Source organism: Manacus candei, unplaced genomic scaffold (assembly GCF_025592945.1).
Source record: "Manacus candei isolate 608988 ecotype Guabito, Panama unplaced genomic scaffold, ASM2559294v1 h1tg000005l, whole genome shotgun sequence".
NCBI lineage: Eukaryota > Metazoa > Chordata > Aves > Passeriformes > Pipridae > Manacus > Manacus candei.
In genome coordinates this window covers 2,420,263-2,442,135 of record NW_026138053.1, presented here as the reverse complement: position 1 = coordinate 2,442,135, position 21,873 = coordinate 2,420,263, and the positions used below count along the sequence as shown (strand labels likewise).

General features: G+C 46.9%; 1 protein-coding gene across 2 annotated transcripts; it reads right to left on the bottom strand.

Moving 5' to 3' along the window:
• Window positions 1-10: 10 nt before the first annotated feature.
• RAD54L (RAD54 like) lies at window positions 11-19,438 on the bottom strand. 2 transcript variants are annotated; one of them, XM_051795664.1, is made up of 18 exons: window positions 19,345-19,438; window positions 19,127-19,219; window positions 17,870-17,989; window positions 17,065-17,125; window positions 15,307-15,442; window positions 14,452-14,521; window positions 12,089-12,377; window positions 11,505-11,629; window positions 9,541-9,691; window positions 7,512-7,638; window positions 5,367-5,441; window positions 4,825-4,955; window positions 4,607-4,717; window positions 4,340-4,463; window positions 3,958-4,036; window positions 3,673-3,852; window positions 2,171-2,334; window positions 11-974 (listed from the first exon to the last, which is right to left on the bottom strand). In XM_051795664.1, the coding sequence occupies exons 1-18, from the start codon at window positions 19,345-19,347 to the stop codon at window positions 773-775; spliced, it is 2,241 nt and encodes a 746-aa protein (XP_051651624.1). In that variant the 5' UTR covers window positions 19,348-19,438; the 3' UTR covers window positions 11-772. The 2 variants fall into 2 exon arrangements, with proteins under 2 accessions (XP_051651624.1, XP_051651633.1); XM_051795673.1 differs by lacking the exons at window positions 14,452-14,521; window positions 15,307-15,442; window positions 17,065-17,125; ... (1 more) ...; window positions 19,127-19,219; window positions 19,345-19,438 and adding an exon at window positions 12,880-12,937.
• Between the last annotated feature and the right edge of the window lie 2,435 nt (window positions 19,439-21,873).

Here is a 21,873-nt window from a genome sequence, read left to right as displayed (position 1 = left end):
CAATCCTGTTGCCCCTTTCCAATGTCTGCAGTCATTTTACAGAGGTTTTAAATAGTTTGGTCTTTTGTAACATTTTTACAATAAAAATATATTTAAGACCCATAATGTGCTAAAGTGTGAATTTTATTTCTGGCTGGTAAGGTGATCTCAATTAAAACACTCTGCTAGATCAGGGGATCCTGCCCATAACAAAGCAAGTGGTTTTAGAAATTAGTTACCATAATAGAGCCTGATTTTCTACCGCCTGCATGATCCTTCCAGTCAGATGTTCAACAGAAAAGCTAAAATTTTTTTCCCTTGTACAAATCCTGTTGTTCCCAAGTAATAAGCCAGGTTCACATTTCACAGCAGAAATGGATCCTGCAAGTTTTGATCAGCAGCTGTAAGCCATAGCTGTCAAGGAAAAAAAAACCCAAACACATGACTGCACATCAAGCACTCTAAAACTCCAGGCCTAACTTAAACCTGGCTGAGTCGAAGGCACAGACACCAACAGCAGGAGAACCAGTGCTAAGTCAGATCAAGCATGCAAGGTCCTGTTATTCCCAGTTCCCAAGGGAATGTTTTTCAGGCACACAATACAACAGCAGAGAAAAAGCCACGGACTCCTTGCTGTTGCAGTAGACTGAACACTGCCAAGGGCCCTTCCAGCCGCTCAGAAGCCACGCTGTTCTGCTATTCCACAGCCACACAACAGTCCAGCAGGCACAGCTCCCCACTGCCCCTTTCCTTGAAAGGGATTAAACTTGCCCCCACAGGGGACAGTAACCTGTTAGGGAATCCCTCGCTGCTCCTCATGGGAGTGATGATGGAAAGTGAAGGTGACGGCAGCGTCCCAGGCAGCCTTCAGCACGGAGTCCTGCAGCCCCCGCTTATCCGCACAGTGGTGCCACTGGGACAGGTCCGAGGTGCAGTCGGAGCCTTCGGGAGGGGGCCGTACCTGGTGCCCGTTCACACAGCGACGGCACTTGATCCTGGAACACAGTCGGTGCAAGATCAGTGCAAGGCTCCTCTGCTGCTTCAGTGTATGGGTTGTTTAAAAATGCAGCCCTGGAACATTTGGATTAACTCCCCTCCACCTGTAACACCAACAACTGGATTTCCAGTTTCTGAATTACTACCGTGTTTCATTTAAACACACAATTACCTTCTGGTGAACTTGACAAATACAGAGTGACTCACACATTCTGGAAACCCAGAGGTTTTGTTTCTAAGGGCACTCCCTCTCCACATTTAACCACGTGGGAATAGTCCAGCAGGACCCAAAGGAAGCTGAGGTGGAGTTTCCCCTGAAAGGTGTGGGACATTGCTTAGAGCAGCTCTGGAGTGACTGCTGCTAACTCCTTCTTAGTATTGCATCAGGATTCCTGAATTCAAAAGAGCACCCTATACTCCAAAATGCTCCATCCTGGCTCCCACTACAGCCACCCGGTTGTGCTTGGGCTGTTTTGGAGATGCCCTACTGAGCTGTCACATAAGGAGACAAAGAGCATCAGCAGCCCTGCCAGCAAGGGCTGTTGCCATGCAGACTGGATACCTACACTGAGCTAAGCTTTGAGTCACCTTAAAACTAATCCTCTTCATCTCTTGGCTGAACTAAGAATCTTAACCTTCACAGTGAAGCATTTTTCCTGCACTCCCTGTTCTCTTTCTGGTGGCTACAATATCACAGGTCTCAGGAGTGGGGGAGAAGGGCAGACAATGGAGGATTGTTTTAGTCCCTGGAAGAGCACTTGGGTTGGCTTCATGAATTCTTAGCAGATAGAGAAGCCCTAGCAGTGAGAAGCAGTTCAGCATTCGGAAATCACAGACCAACAGGAAGAGAGCGACAAGGAAGGACCAGGTTGGGCTCCACAAATCTGAGCAGCTCTGATCCATTTCTCTCTTTTCACTAACTGCAGTATTTTACAGTTTCCAACCACAGGCAGCAACAAGATAGTTTGCTCACTTGTCCAGCCAGCATAGCTTTTCTAAGACAACAAAAAGGGAGGACAGCAAGGAAGTGCTCATCCCCAGATAGTTAACAGCTTCAGAAGCAGAGACACTTGGGCCCCCCCCTCTGAGTTTCCTCCTGCAGCCTGAGGAATGCCTGAGGAATCCCTGAATCACAAGACCAAACTGTGGAGTGGTTCTTTTGCTATCTCAGCCACTCATCATTCAGACTACTCACTTGTCATGGGTGTCACTGGTAGTGGTCTCATTCAGTGTGAAGAGCTCCTTCAGCTCCCCAAGGGAGAAGTGCCTTTCTACATCCTGCTCTTCATCCACCACACAGCTGCTGAGGGCCTTCTTGTGGGTCTGGCGTTGGAATATCTTCTCCTCTATGGTCCCTGTCTACACGGGAGAGAGTCAGAGATGAAGCACAATTGGGACACCAGTGTTATAGGAAGTGTCACAGATCAAACAGCACTAAGCTGTCAGGAACCCTCAGGGCCTTGCCAAGCCAGTACAGATGACAGGCAAGTTTTACTGTGCTGCACTCCAACCATGTCTATTTGGTTCCTGATCCAACCCCACTCTGCTTGTCTTTCACTGTGGCTACAGGAGTGGATCCAGTGGACATATGGATGAGGAAGAGGTGGAGCTGCCACTTGTAGCTAAAGCTCAGACACTGCGCCAGGTTGTGCTGACAGGAAAGAAGGGGAAAGAGCTGAGCAGCTACAGCTGCTCCCTGACAAAAAATCCCAAGCACAACCTTGCCAAAACACAGCAACAAGGGCTAGCCCTGGGTGACACAAGCATCAGAAATATTTGCTGGCTCACCCACACACAGATCAATCACACCCTGTCTGGAGGGAGATGACTGCTTGTAAAACAGATGTGCAGAAAGCCCAGTGTGCTACATTCTGAAGGCAAAAATCTAAGAGCAAAATGTCTGTCTTGCAAACAAACATAATACCAAGGAGGGGGGTGATTAGTCATGATTTGCAGACTGGTTTCCTAATTCTAAAAGCAGTGCTTCCAAGTGCAGCCAGGCCAGAGAAGCAGCGTAGCTCCATTAGGAAGAGATGGGCAAAGAATGTTTGTTTTGTTAAAGTAAAAATAATAATTGGTCAAGGAACCCAAGCTTACACTCAAGAAAAACCCCAAAACAACCTCAAAATACACATTTAAAAAAAAATAAAAAAGAATAAACCCCAATCTGAAAAGTGTTACAGTAGCCTGAAAATGCTAGTCTCCTTCATGGTTTTTCATTACAGAGCAGCTATCCCACCTGCTAACTGGTAGCCCCATCCCAAATGCTGCCGTAATTCCAGGAATGTACCTGCTGTTTCTTAAGCACACGTACACCCAACTAAAACAGGCAGCAGCCTGAAAAACAGCAACTTTGGCATCAGACATCCCACGAAATTAAAGAAATCAGATGCCTAAACGACTTCAAAGGAGCATCTCTTATCTGCAAAGCCACAGTTGTTTCTATTTCTCAGAAGCCAGACACTGTTAGAAACCAGGGACTGCAGTAATGACCCTCCAAGCTAGAGCCTTCATGGTTTTCCATGGCAACACATCTAAGGGTAGGAAGCAATTAAGTTCCAATCAATTCTGGTCACCAACACAAAAAGAGTTCTTTCCCTCCTGGCCCAGATCACAGCAGCTGCAGTCTGGGCTGGCACCCAGTCTGGGCTGGCACCCAGAGCTCCACACTGGGGAGGTGAGAGGAGTCTGACCCACCGAAAGCAGTCGGTAGATGTAGCACATCTTCTTCTGGCCGTCCCGCCACACGCGAGCCATGGCCTGCTCATCGTTGGCCGGATTCCAGTCGGGGTCGAACATCACCAGCCTGTTGGCCCCAATCAGGTTCAAACCACAGCCACCTGCTTTGCTGCTTAACATGAAGATGAACTCGGGGCTCTGGAAAAAGGCAGGCTTGGATTAGACCACAGAGGCAGCCACACTTTTACTCGCAGCCCTCAGAACTGGCAGGAGACCTGCTCGCATCTGGCAGGTTCCACTCACCGAGGGGCTGTTGAATCGCTCCACAATCTTTGCTCTCTTTTTAATGGACATGGTGCCGTCCAGCCGGACGTATAAATACCTAGAACAGCATTTACTACAATCAGACTGCTGCCATCTTTAGAGCATCCTACTTATAAGAGAAAAATCTGTCAAAACCAGCCTCATAATGGGCTTTAGGAACTTTTGCAGAGGGCCAGAGATTTTCTGCTGAGTGACCCCAGCAGACAAAGCTCCAGCCACAGTAGTTCCAATTCAGGAACACTTGAGGTAAAAGAGATCATGAGTTCCTGCTGATAGAAAGTGTAGAAATAGACAGTTCTTTTACAGTGTAGGCTGCAAGTACAGTCTCACAGGATTAAAGAAGCAAAGCCCAAAGACAAACCTTCTGCTCCTGCAGAGCTTTTCAAATAGATCCAGTGTCTGAGTGTAGTTAGACACTAAAACCACCTTGTCACTACTGGTGCTTTTGGTGACAGCAAGGATGTAATCCAGAACCAGCATCTTTCCTGGATAAAAATGAAAGAAAGAAAAAGCTAGAGTAGAAGCTCCCAAATTCCAGACCTTGGAAGGGCATTTGATAAGATGCTAAATACAGTCTCATGGCTGCCTGTGCTAGTCAGCACATCTCTACTGTTGAGTTCCACAGTACCTGAAAGCTGGGGCTCCACAGATTTGGTGCTGTAGCCAGCAGGGAACAAGTCCAGGGCTCCCATAAATCCTTCTTCCTCTTCCACACATTTATCATGGATAAGAGCAGGGTCTGCAGAATAAACAGAGCTCAGAAACTGTGGAGTGCACAAGGGAGACTCAAAAAAACCCCACCAACAGTGCAAAGCCCAAAGCCACTACATGACTGGAAAAACTCACGATTACAGAGCTTCTTCAAGGAAGTGATGGAAGAGAGAGATGACACACTGATTTTGCCCTCCTTCAGCTCCTCCACTGGCTTGGCTTGCTTCAGGAAGTTCTTGTACAGCTCAGCCTGCAGAGGTGTCAGTCTGAAACAGAACAAGAGCTCTGCAGTCTCAGCTTGCACCCAAACCAAAGCCCATCCTGCTCCACCTGCACATTGTGTTCCTTTCAGCTTAATTTTTTTTAGCTACAGTATGGACAGACTAGAACAACCCCCAAAGCTGCTGGTAGAGCATTGCTATCCCAGCCCAGAGCTGGAAGACAAGCCTACAGACGCTCTGCACGGCCCAGGGCTCTGCTGCACACCACCAGAACACCAGAACCACCAGTTGTGGGTTGCCCATCCTGGCTTCAGGAGGAAAAGCAACATATTGCCAATGGCTACGACTTCATTCCTAGAGGGAAGCAGCCACAAGAACTGAAGGGGTCTTTGCAACATTTTAGTCCTTCCTGTTGCTCATCCCATTTCCCAGGCACAGTACATGCTTTTTTGGTACCTGCAGCAGACCACCTGCTCAATCTTCACTGGCAGGTATTTGGACAGGATGTCTGAAGTTCTTCGAATTAAACATCTGCAGGGAGAGAAATTAAGATCAGATGCTTGGATGACATCAAACCCCTGTTTTATCACTAGTTTTCCTCATGTGGTCAGTCCCTTTGACATCTTATCTCCAAAAGCCTGTGACAGTCTAACACATGGCAAAGGCCAGACACCATCCACACGAAGCCACGTTACAGAGCTCAGGATAACCCACTGTCTTTGACAGACTTCCAAACCTGGTTCATGGAATTTGGAGGGCTCAGGCTTGATTCCACCTAACAGAGCTCAGTCACTTACAAGAGAAACTCTGTTCTTCCTCAAAATACCAACAGCACTCACAGTTTGAGCTACAAAGACCAGTAGGATGGACAGCAAATGAGGACAGGAATTAACCACCACACACCGTGGGCATAATCCAAATTACAAGCACGCAGCTCCCCACTTAGTAGCCATCCTCAGCCAAGATGGCCCAAGGTTTCAGCAAAGGGCAAAATCCTTTGGGGCTCTGGAAATGCCCCATGGAGCAGTTCTACCACACTTAAGAAAAGATGGGATGAATTAGAAAAAGTGCTGAACTGAGCAACTAGAATAAGAGGTGCAGAAACCCAGTTCTGCCAGGAAACATCAAAAATATGTTACAAAACCTACAGAAGAAAGCAGGGATGTATGACAGCCCCAAAATCTGTCAAAGGCTGGTAAATAAAGGAATAATCTGATCTCCAAACCCATAAGCAGTAGGATGAAAAATAATAGGCTTAAACTGCAGTAAGGGAGATTTATGTTACACATTAAGAGCATTTTCCAACTGCAAAGACAGTGATGCCCTGGAAAAGGTGTCCTAGGGAATTGCAAGGTCTTCAGTGCTGGGTGGGGGTTAAGAAATGGTTTAGGCCTAACATCTTCTACCCTAGGACAGCAAAACGGATTAGATGCCTTCTCTGGGGCCCTTCCAGCCTTACACCTGTGATTCCACATGGCTTTGCATCACCATCCCATTTGCAATTCCTACCAAACCTATCAGATTCATCTGTTACTCCTTGTGTGCTCCATCTTCCCTATTTGTGTACTATGACTGTTGCACAATAAAGGAAGGGACACAGACCCCAACAGAGCCAGCCACAAGCATTCCTGAACACACTTCTACACCCCTTTTCCATCAGCTATAAAGAGAAATTAATGCACCTAAGGAATAAAAGCTCTTCTCCTCCCAACGTTTCCTTTTTCTTGCACTTCTGCAGCTGATGTGAGTCAAGGTCAGGACTGTCTCTACAGAGAGAGACTGCACTTAGTGTGAAATTCAATTTATCATGACTATGCACTATTGTATTTGTGATGGTTGCAAAGGATTGGTTTAAAAACAAAACAAAAGAAACAAACAAACAAAAATTTAAAAAAAATTAAGAAACCAGCAATGCTGAGAATTCAAGAGCCTTTTCTATAAAAAGCTCTTAAAGCCAAGCAACTGCCAGCAGATGTGAATAAACTGGTTGTATTCATGAAAATAGGTTTAAACAAATATGAAAAAATCAACCAAAGGTAAGTAAGACAGCATTTTACATCACAGAGGTGCTTCTTGGGGAACAGAAGTCTCATCTCTAACAACAGTAGTCTGTCCTCTTAGCCCAAGAGAGCCAACACAACTATGAAAGAGTGAGCTGGACTCTTTTGGGTCTTGGGCAATCAACAGCACAACTGAGTAACATTCCTTATACTCCACCTGCTACTCAATATCTGGGCTGGATGGATCTCAAGTCTGACCCAGCCTACACTTGCAGTTATCTTAACACAAGTAAAAGGATGCTGGCTTATTATTCATATCCCAGGAGAAAACAGAAACATAAGAGTCAAATAACGATTCAGTACCTGAGGGTACTGCTTGGGGGTGACTGCAGCTGACTGTACCATGCCAGTACTGTTTTCCAGACTAAAGCTACATGCTATATAAATCTCTTATGCAATAAATACTTGCACAATCACTTGCTGAATAGACGTAAATGGCAAGAGAATTCATTGCAGCTACAACTGTAATTTGGAAAGATAGCAGGGCTTATGCAAAGGGCTTATGCAAAAGCTCTGCAAAGAGAAGAGGGATGAAGTTCACCTGTTCACAATACTGATCAGCTCTTTAAGCCTCTCTTCTCCCTTGTGTCTCTCAGCTTCACTTGCATCCGCATCTCTGCCTTTCAAGATGGGCATTTCAAAATGTCTTTTAAATTCCTGTGCAGTACCTGTACAAAACAGAAGTGAGGAGGTGAGAACTACTACCAAATAACTTCTGATCAGTATCCCACAGCACCAGTTATCACACCCCAAGCACGGAGTCCAGCAGATAAAACAAACCCTCATCCCATCCATATGACTTGGTTTTTCTCTAGCCAGGAAAAAAGATTCAAACAAGGCAGGCAAATGAGTACAACAGAAAATCATTTTGTACTCCAACAACAATGCACAGCCAAAGGTCACACAATTTCATTTAAACCATCAGGCACATACTGTTTTTGTTCACATTCCAGCTGTACTTTTACTTCCAGATTTTGTCCTTGCAAACAAACAGCACAGGCATTATGTGTGCCTACTCCAAAATTATCTGTAATCAGTTGCTTATTACTGGTCACAGGCTGAAAGTGGGAAAAATGACTACTGCATGCATGCAGCTTTGCTGCAGTAGTTCCACTATGAACCTCATCTCAGGAAGAACGAACTGGAAGTACAGGGAGACTAATCTTGCCCAGAGTACAGGTCAAGGGGGAGGTGGGTGAAATCACATCAGCTCCCTGTAATAACTACCCAAAATTGAAGCACGTGGAATAAGCAGGTGTAGAACATCTACCACCCCATTCCATCCTTTCCTTGAGAACTCCTGGGGACAGAACAGCTGAACAGAAAAAGATACAGCCCAAATATTGCTTGTAAGGCTAATAATTCAATGAACTGTGTTTAATCCAAGTTGTGCATGCACTAGAATTAATGAGAAGCCTCTTGGACTGGATGCTCAACAACCTGAGACAATCATGTGTGAGGAGTTACAGTAACAAATAAATGATTTACACATTTGTTTATTTTAATTCCTTGGCAGAAAGAAAGTGACCTCTTGACAAAGACGAGCTATTCCACACTGAAAAGGAGTAGACCTGCTCCCAGTGATACAGGAGAGGATGCAAAAACTACTTTGCTTTTGAAACAAAGAGCTTGCAGACATAAGCAGAGCACAGAAGCCAGAGACAGAAGGTTTCAGTCTGCTACCAGCAGTTGTAGAAGGTGTTTGACCCTGAAAACTCACACTAATCAGTATCTCTCCTCCAGACTCTTTTCTATCTCAGATGAAGTTAGCCCCATATTCATAGGCCTCCCTTGCCTTAAAAAACAAGAGCAGTCTTAACTCCAACTGCTAGACATCACCCTCAGCTTTCTCTGAGAGTATCTGAAAATGGGATGGCAGACTGCCAGAAATTTGGGCTTTGTTGCCTAACTCTTCCACAAGATACATTATTCCACCTTGCACCAATCACTTCATCCCCCTGATGGGGATGAGAGCAGGGAAAAGCTGTCTCCCAGGCTGTCTCTATACTCAACGCAGACAGAATGTCACATCAAACCCTCCTCACCGTGGAGCCTCTCTCCTACAAAGACATCACTCCTGACTTGGGTTTCTGAATTTGCTATAACCTGGGAGTGTTGTGGCAAGTACCACTATGGGCTGGACCTTCCTGCCCAGCAATTCCTGTGGTATCTCCAAGGTCTTACTGTCAGAGAAACTCCTGGCCTATATGGACATTTTAGCTGACCATTATAGCTACTCAAGATCAGCCACATAGTACTCATATATTCATTTCACCTTAATTGATTTCCCTTCCAAAGTACCTGTTACACTGGTGTACTTTAAATTACAACCTTCTTGAAACAGAGCTCTGATGATATACAGCCTCTAGAACAGAGGACCTTGACCTAGACTTTCTGGATACAAACTGAGAATAAGTCTCATTGAATCGCAGAATGGTTTGGGTTGGAAGGGACCTTAGAGATCATCTACTTCCAAGCCCTCTGCCATGGTCTTTCCTCCCACTAATGTCTCAGTTGTTGCTGGTCAGCAACTCCCCCTCCCTCGCATCTCTCCCACATTCACCTCTTACCAAGGATGCCCGAATTGACGAAGTGCACCAGGCTGAAATACTCGAGCAGGTCGTTCTGAATGGGGGTGCCCGAGATAAGGACTCGTCGAGGTGTGTTTAAGCTGTTGAGAGCTTGGTAAGTTTGGTTTTCAGAGTTCTTCAGTCTGTGGCCCTTTAAAAAAACAGAAAAAAAGGAATTAAGCCGATAAATCCAGTGGCCCTGTTGGGAAGCAGCTTGGAGAGCCTCGTCAACACTGATATGCTGTATCTCCCACAAGGCATCTCATCATTTTTCCTATTCCCGGTAGTGGAGTAAGTGTTGCAACAGACTTCTTTCAAAGGCAAGAATCTGGTGGAAAACCTGAAGCCATTATGTGAGGAAACATGACATTACAAGCTTCCCAGACCAGGAATATGAGTCACATGCAGGCAAGAAGGCCTACCATGAAAAGAACAAGAACCACATGGTATAAGGACTGTTTCCTGTTCAAGGACAGGGATGTTTTCAGCTACCTATACAAGGCACTGAACTCTGGACCAGTAAAACTGCTTCACCCAAAAATCAAGATCACAAGCAATTCAGTCCACAAGCAAAGGTCCAGGATTGCCAGACCTTTGCACACTAATAAAAAGAGGTTCTGCACCTCTCACAGGGTAATCTGAACACAGGCCCCATTTCTCATGCCTGATAAAAAGCAACTTTATTAGCATCTGAGTGCTACGTAGGACAAAGCACAAGTGATAAGATGCTCTTTACAAGTGCCAAACCACATCAGAGATGAGTATTTATGGAAAGCACACAGAAGACACAAGGCCAAGGACATGCATTCCCAGCCTCCCTATCTGCTGGCCCCATCCCAGGGGCACTGAGAAGTACAGGCAGTCACGGACTGAGTAGATAAAAGGTGTATGGGAAGTACACTCATGAGGACGTTTGTTCTTTATAAGCTCCTCTCAGCACTGTTCTAGCAAGTACAAAGCCACACCACTGGGTGGCACCACTATTTAACAAATCCCCTCTACGAGGCAGTTGTGGACACCTCAACATCCACCGAGGCCCCAGATGGATCATTTCAAGGAGGTAGAGGACATTTGTTTTTATTTTGTCCTTCAAAGCATCTCTGGCTCTCACTACCTATAAATAGGGAACTATAAACGAAAAAACAACTCGATTTCAGCCAAGTGAAAGCAGAGCTTGACAACACGGGCTTGGCAAAGCTTGATCCAGCAGTTGGTGAGCTGGGAGTCATGCCAGCTCTGTTTCCTCATGAACAAGCAGCATGAAGTGACTCCTTACCTAGCTCTCGTACCTCTGCCCCAAGCATGAGACAACAGAGAGGGGAAAGAGGGTCCTGCCATGGGGGTGCTCCTCAAACTTCCCCCACAGGTACAGAATAAGATGGCCAGATAAGATGGCTGACAGCAGCCAACACTACACACAAGAAACAAATCCCAGAGTTATTTAGGCTGGGAGAGACCTTAGGGGTCTCCAGTCCAACTCCTTGCTCCAAATAGAGCCAAGTTAAAAATTACTGGGCAGAACATGAGGCCAGGCCAAACAGAAAGTATTTCTCACTTGAGTACAGACAAAACCAAATGAAAGCCAGATCAATAAGCCAGGGCCAGGATCTCTGACTATGATCCAAACACAGTCAGGCAGGCAGTGGACCTCCTTTCTGCTATACATTTCACACTGAGAGGGCCCTAGCAGGTGCCCCCACCCTGCCAGGGAACTACAAAGCAGCCACATTTACCACCAACTGGATTTTCCTCATATCTTGGCTCACAAAGACACCCTCTCTTGTTCAGGCTCACAGAGTCTGGTTGATCTGGTTACTCAGAGCCTCTCAAACACCAGAATGGGTGCTGTCCACAGCTAAGCCTTGCTTCCCACTGTACACTTCCCTTTTAAGAAAGCAGATCAGGTTTCACCCGGATCTTGAGAAAATGCTAGGAATGGATTCTCCTTAAAGATGCCCCAGTACCTCATCACATATGACCAGCCCAACACTGCCCTTCTGCAACACCTCGGCGTGGAGCCGGAAGGTTTCGTAGGAGATGATCAGGATGGGTGAAGGCACTCGCAGGCCACGCTGGTTCATAAAGCCAACTGCAGATGGAAAGGGGGGGAAGGAAAAAAAAGAAGGGTGATGAAAAGCAATAGAAAATGAGTCAAATAGCCAAAACTTTTGCCTTAAAAATCTTGGAAAACCTGCCTGTTTCAACTGCTCTGCAGCATCCCTTCCACACATGTATATCCATGCTCCTTTCCCCACAGTGTCCCCATTTCCATTACCCTCCCACCTCCTTTCCTGCCCTGTGGCTGGAGCAAAGTAAGAGGCACTGGGACTGCCCTAACTTTACACATCTGGATCTGGATAATTCCAAAAGATCAACCATTACTAAACGTGCAAGGGTCTGATCTAAACATGTTAGTGGAAAGACTTTAATCAATCTCCAGAGCTCTAGTGACAGCTCAGAGATGTTCACATCAGCTGCCGTGGGCTTCTCGCAATGCAAGATTTTGACCTAAACCAGCCAAGTGCACAGTTTGCAAACATTTCTGTACCTAGTTTACGGTCAATCTCTTCTTTGGAGCCTCCATCAATGGCCAGTGGCTGGATCCTTCCTCCCAGCCACTTCTCCACCTCGTTGTACCAGTTTCTCACCAGGCTGGAGGGAGACACCACCACGGCTTTCTCGATTTCAGGCTTGCAGTCCGGGCTCTGTCGGAGGAGCGTCCACATGAGTGTGATGCACTGCAGAGTTTTGCCCAGCCCCATTTCGTCTGCCATGATACAGCCATGGCTCCCGGGGATCCGCCGGCTCGTCACACAGTCCCACAGGAATTTCACTCCCTGCCAAAAAATTGTTCTCTCAGAGCAGGATGGGGACACCAGCAGCAGAATGACAACTTCATTACCACAATGCACAGGAGTGATACTGCAACAACCAGCACACACACCTCCCTGGGGACATGCAGTGTTCTAATGAGACAGAGGGAAATCACCCGAGACACAACTGAAATGCAGCCACATCTGGTTTGGAACAACATTGCTGGTGCCAACATGTACCTCATAACACGCAGGACATCATACTACATTTTAATTGTACAGTTATAACCAGTTTCCTGGCATGAATTCCCAGAAATTTCTACCCTTGACTGCATTAGGCGGGCCCAGGCCATAAATTAACATGCATTGATCACTTCAAAGAGGTTAATCATCTTAACGACACCCAATTAGGTAATTTTAAAAGCACAGAATTATAGAGTGAGCAGAACTGTTTCTGCTGCCCGATTAATTCCCAGAATACTCTTAGCAGCCTTCATCACTTCTGCCTAGAAGCACAATGACTCACCTGGGGGCTCAAGGTCCAAAGCAGATTTAGCTTTAGAGAAGGCACAGGGCTGAGGTTATAACCCACGTCACATGGTGGGAGAAGAGCTCAGCCCTGCATTAGGCTCTGACACATCACTGAGACAGATAAAAGGGGGGAAAAAAAAAAGAAACATTCTGCAAAATGTTCCTCTATCATGTGATGATAAGAGAGTCAGAGAAAACCAGGGCATTGTGCTGGGAAAGTACAAGCTCCCTGCATTGTGTCAACAGAGCAGGGAGCAAGGAATACAACCTAAACACACCTGCACAGATTCACCCCTCTGTACTCCACTATTTAGGACTGGAAGATGGAGCACCTTCACTTACATTCTAAAGTCCTTTTCTTTCTTTCTTAGGCCCTTAGCAACAGGCTAATGGAATGTATTTAAGCCAGTTGAACAATTATGACCTATATTACTATCTACAAGCCTGTATTTGGCTGTGGATCCAGCACCTGGGCAAAAGTCACAACAAAGCTGGAGCAGAGCTGTACAACTCTCTAGGAGAATCACCTGCATAAAACAGCACGGGAATCTTAGCAGGAAGAGACTTACTCATCAGACCAGAACAGAAAGTGTTGTATCAGAAATATCTACCTGCCAAAAACCAGCAGAGACACCAACATAACTTCGAGTACTTGACAAAAGCACCAGCAGGAAGTAGCTCACACAAAACCAGAGTGCCTCCAGCCATGTAGCCAGGGACGAGCACTACACCGGGTCACAGGTTCAGGACCAGCTCTGAGATAAAAGTACAAGCTATGAGCAGCCTACAGCACCCCCAGAGCCATGTGAAGATCTGCCAGGCAGGGACAAATCCAGCTTGACCTGCTTAGCCTGCAAGATCAGCAATCACAGCTTCCATCTGTGCTGCCTCCAGGCTCAAATGTTAATATAATGCATCTGGGATGAACTTCTAACTGTCCAGATACCTGCATTAGATATTTGGAGGTTTGTACCCACTGCTGCCATATTGTGATGTTGCACATATTTACAACATATTTTTTGGCACTGTCCACTGTCATGTGTAGGTCAGAGACAGCTCACACCTGTAAAGGGCAGCCTCCAAATAAAGCATACTGAAGTAGGAACCTACTCCACACTTTGTCGGGTAACATGGTACCAGAAAGAGGAACTTCAGTGTTTCCTGGCTCAGGAAGTGCAGATCCAATCAATTCTGCTGACCAGTAAAACAGTAGTGGACAGTCTGCCCTGCTTGACTCAAGACTGGGTTGCAACAGAGTTTATTGCAACTATATCCAGTCAGCAGATCTCCATCTCCAGACATCAAGGTAAGTAAAGGCAGGACTTTCAGCCCCAACTCTTTGCTTAAAAAAGGGACAAAGAATATTGGCAGCATTCAGGCATCTAAGAGGATGGTTAAAACCAATGTTCACCTCACATTTGCAACAGACCAGAGTCCCTTAGACTGTCACAGACTGTCAGTCTGTGAGGTCTATGCAGACCTGTAACAATTCCAGCAGAGGAACTGCAGCTTTTTGAAATGCACCAAGCCCTTCCACCACACCCTCGGGTCCTGATGGAAAACTTACTTCTCTCTGATGGGGTCGTAAAACACGGCTGAGGACAGGATCCACCACAACATGGACAGGTGCTTTGTCCCTGCAGGAGGCAGTCGAGGAAGAAGACTGTGATTAATGAACCCAGCACAGCATATGCTTAGGTTTTGTTAAATCTCACTGTTATCCTGAGGACTTCCCTCTGGTACAGGGGAAGTAACCGCCAACAAGAAAGTGAAAAATGGATTAATTCAGTTCTGAGAATGAAGTCACAGAGGCCTGATCCACAGTCTAAACCATCAGTGAAACCATGTAAGTGGGCTGTGGTTAAAACAAGGGCAGAATGTTGTTCAGAGACACAGTTAAAAAGTCATTATTGTTTTTCCTGTTTCGATAACAATATTGTAATTGTATTCCTGGAGAGAGAAACCCCCTCCTCTGCCCGTGAAGATCTAGCTGACAGCCCTTTTAAGTTATAACAGCAGCTTAAAAGAAACTACTTCAAAATTAAAACCATTAGGCAGCCTAACATTGACTGTCAGTCATCTCCCTCTGCTTGCCCTTAGATGCTGATGTTTTCTGACTGACAGCTAAGCCATAGGATTTTCTAAACAGCTCCTCCATGCGTGCAGGCTCATTCCCTGCAACAGATTTAAATTTTTGATGTGTGGGAGATGAAACGGTCTATGGAAGAACACAAACAATCCTGCATGGGTACATTCTTTCTTTGATTGTTACCATACCTGAACCAATTCAGAGGCAGAACACTTGGAAACAAGCTTCCCTTGATGTTCAGACCCCAGCTCAAGCACATTTGGGAGAAAAGCAAATAAACCCACACCTAGGAGGAGGTCAGAGCTGCAGCATTTCTGCCAGGTGGTGACTCACTTGTCTATTTTCAGCTGGTCGTGGGCACTCAGCACCGGGGGCTCGTACAGAACCAGAGCTCCTTCCTCAAAGGGGTCATGGAGAGGACTCCTCACTCCCGCCCGTCTGATCCCCAGCGCGCGCAAGCCCAGGGGCCCTGAAAGCGAAAAAAGGCACAACTCAGAGAACAACATCTTCCTGGAAGAGAGCTGAGCCTTGCAGGAGAGTTGGATTACGTTTAGGAACAGTGAATTAATTGGGTGCTGGAGTGGAGGTGCACGCACAGCTGGTGCAGACAGCAAACTAAGCAGGGCCGTTGTTTGGCAGCGCTCTGCGGGCGCACAGCGGGAAGCTCTGCGGCAGGGAAGAACAGAACGAAGGAACAGAGGGAAAGATGGAGCAGTGGCACTGCTGCCCGAAGATGGTTGTTCTGGCTTTTTGAAAGCCAAGTAGGGCTCCAGAATGTGCACCTCAGCAGCTCAATAAATACACTCCCACATACAGTGTATACTGGATCAAATCCTCTTTTGGGATCACCTAACCCAGACTTAGCCAGAGATGCATCTCTGATGCAAGGTCAGGAATTGATCTTTAACAGTGATGAAGTTCTACAGTATCACAGCTGGCATCATACATACTGCCACTACTTACTTGCTAGAGTAGAATAATATTCTAATATTATTTTCTCTCTGATGACCAACAGGAGATGTTTGACCCTGCAACCAATTTCTTTGAATAACAGAAAACAAGCTCGAGTCCCTTTTCCTAGTACTGTATTTTGATGTCACAGTTTTGGAACGGAGACGAACACAAAAAGAGCATAAGAACAAAAAGAAATCCCCTTTCCCACCAAAACTCGGGCAACTGTGCTCCCAGGATTGATTTTGCTTGGAAAAGATTCAATCAGGGTCTGTTTGTCTACTGCTTGCTAAGGTTCCTTGCAAAACAGGAGTGTATCACAAACCGAGGCAGCAGCACACACAGACACACACAAACACCAAGAAAAGAGCACGCTGAACAGCCACACTTCCCAAGAAAGAGAGGAAGATAACAGCCAGAGAAAGCAGCTCTCAGTTATAGCTCTGTTTCTGCCTCCTGACAAATCCGCTTTTCCACAAAGCTAACTCTGCCAAACTCTTCTGGGGTTTGTCATTCCATATTCAGTGTCTGCTTACAGGCGTATTTTTATAACTAAAGTTTGAGTGAAACTGGTTGATCTGCATTCGAGTTTTTCAGCTGGAGGGTGAAGGGGAAACAGGGGACACGAACAGGCCCGTTTGTTTCTGAGATCTTGTGTTTCACTGATTCAAACCAGCTGAGGCTTTGAACTTCAAAACTATCTTGTTTTGAAGATCACCTTGAGGCTCAACACACCAAGCCAAGCAGAAATAAAACTGGCACATACGATCTCTTTCACCTCAGCCTTCTGTCTGTTAGTATCATTATTTAAACAGTAAACCTTCGTGGCTTGGAATTCATCTTGCTTTTGTATTCGTGATACAGTGTAAAATCTCCTGGCACTACATCAAATGCATAGCAGTAAGACTACAAAATCCAATTCTGAAATGTAGGATTATCCAAACTAAATACTAGTAAGAAATATGAAGACTTTGCTAATATGCCAGTATTTTTCTTTCAAAATTAAGTCAGGATTTCTGGAACACATGCATCAGTGCAAAAAATAATAATAATCCCCACAGATGTATTTGACAGGCCTAAGCATCATCTGTTTTACCCGAGTCAGCCAACACAGACAATCCTTAAACCTCCTCATCTTACCTTTATAATTTGGAATGGGGACTTTGAAGGGTTTGGACAAAATGCTGCGGATAAAAGCCTCCTAGGAATTCAGAAAGAAAACACATTTAAGAAGCCTGAAATCAGAGATTGCTCAAGAAGGCAAGTCCAGGACATTTTTCAAAAACTCAATTTTGCCAAGTGCTCAGAGTTCCTCTATTTAATCTATTCAAGCTTCAACTCCAACTATTTTCAAGAAAATCCAAAAGGATGAAAGTCACAAATCAGCACTATTCCCTCCACCAACTCCACTTTTCAAAATGATTTTCCTTTGGGTTTTCTAATGCATGAAATTGAACTCCCATCTTCCTAAATCCACCAGCTTTATTCATTTCTTTAAAAGCTATAGCTTCCCCCTGCCTTGGTAATTCAGTCAGGCAACTCATTTCCTGTAAAGGATCTGGGTTACCATTGCAGGAACATCCATGCTGGATCAGCAAGCACCCAGCCAGTCCAGCATCCGGTCTCCAGCAGTGGAAGCTTGGACAGAACCAGGCAAGCAGCCAGCACTTGACCCACCTGGGGGGAAAGTGCCCCATGTCCCTGGGCATTGTCCTTCAGCTGGGCCCCACAAAACTCTCTCATTCAGGATTTCCACTACAGGAAGCTCCCCCACCACACCTCCTTCAATATTAAATGGCTGGAGCTGGCAAAAGACCTCTCCTAAAGACTCTGTGTGTGTGTGGCTTCCATATAATACCTCCGATTAAATGGGGCCACGGAAGCACTTGGACTTCCCCGATGGATGAACACATGCTATGGTGTGCCAGCAGCAACACCCACTCACATGCTGAGCACTGTCCAGGCAGTGGGGTCTGTTGGTCAGAGCAGCCAAGGGTTTCCGGAAAGGCGACCTGTAACATTCCCCGCTCTCCGTCTCACCGCCGGCCCTCTGCCTCTTCCGAGCCTGGAAAACGGAACCGCAACAGAACAACTCAGGGGCGTCTGGCGAGACCAGAGAGATGCATCGCTGTCACACTCAGTGAGCACCAAACCACACAGACCACCAGCCAGGCAGCTGAGCAGCTCTGAGCAGGCACAACCACCACTCACCAAATAACGGAGCCAGCAGCACCACCAAGGTCACTGTGCCCTAAAGTTTAACCTACCTGAAGCTTAAAATATTCTCCTAGCTAAGAAAACAAGAACCACCTGCTACCCTGTAAAAGGGCAGGCCTGTCCACACTAAGATTAGTCCTGTCCCATCCCCCCCAAAAAAGCAGAATTAAGAAAAGGAAGAGTCAGTAGCAGAAAACAAACTACATGCACGTCCCCAGAGGCTCCCACGGCACCTGTTGTTGTGCAGGTGAAAGGCCTCACACTGAAACCTACATTTCGAACACTTAGAAAGGCGTGAAAATAAACAAGTCATTGATCTGTTTCCGAACTTAACACAGTTAAGTTAGCTTCTTCAGCCTCTTCACCTTGAGGCACGGTTTCAACCACCTGCTGGCATAGAAAAATGGATTTGACACAGAAAACACTATGTGAGACTCTCTGACCCGTCTGACATAGAACATAATTGTAAATTAGGATTAGCGTTGGGACTAGTGTCATTATGAATGGCTAAACAAGGTCTTAACTTTGTTTTACAGATAATCGGTGAAACTGATGCTCCTGTGTCCTGTTACAAAAGACGTAACCTTCCGTTTTGTCTAAAAACACTGACCTATTCCCAGTTACCCAGTCACCCACCCCTTCACAAAGCATTGGGAAGCTCTCCCGGGGACCAGTTTTTCCATAACCACGAGCATCATCGGTACACACCGAAACTCTTCCGTCAGCCGCACGCCCAGACACAAACTTTTAGCGCAGGTGGCGAAAACAGCACAAACGTGGGAGCTGATGCCCAGACACAAACTTTTAGCGCAGGTGGCGAAAACAGCATAAACGCGGGGGCTGATGCCCAGAAGGAGGATCCGGCACCGGGGCGGGACTTGGATGCGCCGCCGCCGCCCCGCATCCCCCTGCCCACGGCTGCGGGGGCAGGGGAAACACACACACCCCCTGCACACCCCAAACCCCGCCGGGGCCCCTCGCTCACCGCCGGGGGGTGCCAGTCCTCCTCCTCCTCCTCTTCCTCCTCTTCATCGCCCGCCTTCCTCTTGGCCAGCTGGCTGGGGGCCAGGCTCCTCCTCTGGGACAGAGGCACAACACACACGTTCACACAGAGCGAAGGGCCGGGGGACCCCGGCGCAGCCCCCCCGGCCCGGTGCCCCCCCCCCACACACACACATACACCACCACCCCCCTTTTACCCACCATCGCCTCACGGATCCTGATCCCGGCCCCAGCCCCGGCCCGCGCGCGCCGCGCCGGTGGCGGGAAAAGCGGCGGGCCGGCCCCGCCCCACGGCAACAGGCGTGGCTAAGCGAGCGCCGATCCGCATCGACCCGCTCGGCGCTCTGCGCAGGGAGACGGGGAAGGGGGAAAGGAAAGTGAAAGGGGGAAAGAAAAAGGGGGAAAGGAAAGGAAAAGGGGAAAGGAAGAGAAGGGGAAAAGGAAAGGAAAAGGGGGGAAAGGAAAAGGGGGGAAAGGAAAAGGGGGGAAAGGAAAAGGGGGGAAAGGAAAAGGGGGGAAAGGAAAAGGGGGGAAAGGAAAAGGGGGGAAAGGAAAAGGGGGGAAAGGAAAAGGGGGGAAAGGAAAAGGGGGAAGGAGGAAGGCATGGTGGCTCAGGTGCTGTCAGGGAATTCAGCACCATCTCCACACAAAGGTGTGAAGACGGACTTGGGCTGCAAAATGAAGCAAGCTGGACACTGGATCCGAAGGCAGACCCCCAGGAGACCCCCATGGCTGCAGTGATTCCTGGCAGCAGGAATTACAGCACTGGGTGTTGTGACAGGAACAGGCAGGTGACCCTTGGCACTGAGGAAAGAGGAGAGGGAGGTGCCATCCCTTCAAGTTGTATCTCAGTTTGGCACAATCGTAGGTTATTTTGCAAGCTTACCTGTTCTGACAGGTTTGACATTATATATTGTCTATGACATTATGGCTGATGCAAAATCTCTGATGACAGGCCAGCACTGTTTTCTGCGCTCATGGAACGAAAAGAAAATCCCTTTGGTACACTCTAAAGGGTATTTGTGGGAGCTCGGGGTGAAAAGCAAGCTCAGAGCAGCAGCTATTTCAGCGTAGATTTGTTTTGCATCGAAGAGAAGGGCAGGCTAGTCCTCAGGAAAGATCAAGGCTGTTGCTGTTCCGTGGATCTCAGCTGACATGATAAATGAGGACTGGCGCTCACCAAGCAATTTAAAGGACAGACATTTTACAGGGTGCAAACCCACAGCATTTCGAAGACACACAGCTAAATTACCCTTCTGGCTACACAGGGAAAACCCAAAACAACTCCATGAAATAAGCCATGTCCTCTGACACGTGCAGTTAACCCTTCTGTTGTCAGACAGTGAAGGCATCCTCAAGATGAGATTCCCACGCACCTTGTGATACAAAGATGTGCTGCTCAAAGGCCTTGGAGCACATCCTCTGGAGCCTATGGATTGCTGGAGGCCTCAGCAGCTGACAGTGTTAATAGATCCTGGGAAATCTGGCAGATCTCCAGGCACTGTCTGTGGAGCACCTGGGGACAAGGCAGGGAGTGAAAGGCAGCCTTCAGTGCAGTCCAGCAGAGCAAACATATGCAAAGCCCTCCAGCTCTTGAAAGGACTTTGTTTTTCCTTCCTTTTTCCAAAGGAGAAAGGGAATGATGGATTTCCCCTTTATTGGTTGTTTCACTGGTAAACCTGGGGAATAAATTAAGTGCAAGAACTTACTTTGGTCACCCACAGTTGCACAGCTGACCTTCTTAAACATCAAGAAAGCCCCTTTGGCAGTATCCCCACCTCAGTTACATCCTGTTTTACTATTCAGTTTATTAAACATCTACATTAATACAGTTATACACCTTTAAAACATAAAATAGGGTGGATATAAGACAAAGCCAAATCCTTGTGTTTGTGGGACTTGAGGTGTAAGTGGGCATAGATCCCCTGCAGCCATTTTTACACCCCCTGAATATCTAGTACCTTAACTTTACTTTTTTTCCCCCCTTGTCTTTTTCAAGTCCAACCATTTGCCAGCATTTTATTCCTCAAGTGCTTTCAGAGCTCCATGATGAATGTTAGATGTTGCAATTACTGGCTCACTGGGCAGAGAGTGGTTCTATAGGAAGGTAATTGGCTATTTTTCCTGTCATGAATAATATTCACATTAATAGCCTCCCTCACCATGGCTTTGAGAGCAGTTCTGCTCTGTGCTTTTTTTTCCCTGCAATGGGAACAGACACATTTTCTGGCCCAGGCCGGGCTGAGTCAATAATGAGGGGAAGGGGAGGAAAAATTCCTGCTCTGCGTAGAGCAGCAGGAAAGATCTTAGTCATCTTACACCCAACACAGAACTGCTGAGGACTGTGTCCTGCCACAGCTTTTCCTCTCAAGTCCCAGGGGAAATTTGGGGTGATGCCAATGTCTGAGTGCAGCCAGCCCGCTCAAGACTCAACCACACTAAAAGCCTGGGGCAGGGTGGACATGCATGAGAGACACCTCCTCTCTTCCCAAAGAAATTTGCTTAGAGTTAGAGCAGAAAGAAATACATTTTTCTTTTTCCTGAAGGGAAGACCATAGGGCTTGCCCAAAGCTTCAGGAGCAGCCAGGGACCAGGTCAGCCCTTTACAGTGCTGTGGGTTCCAGAGCAGACGCCACTCAGTGTTCTCTTTTCCACTCTTCTCTCCAAACTAGCACCTTCAGGCAGAGGTTAAGTCCTCCCTCTCCCCCCTCTCTAATTACACAATTTACT

What these genes read in the sequence shown, in the direction of transcription:
- RAD54L (XM_051795664.1), bottom strand. An exon ending in GACCAGCTGAAAATAGACAA is followed by an intron (nt 14,522 to 15,306) that starts GTGAGTCACCAC and finishes TGCCTCCTGCAG; the next exon opens with GGACAAAGCACCTGTCCATG. An exon ending in AAGCTCTGCAGGAGCAGAAG is followed by an intron (nt 4,037 to 4,339) that starts GTTTGTCTTTGG and finishes ATGCTGTTCTAG; the next exon opens with GTATTTATACGTCCGGCTGG.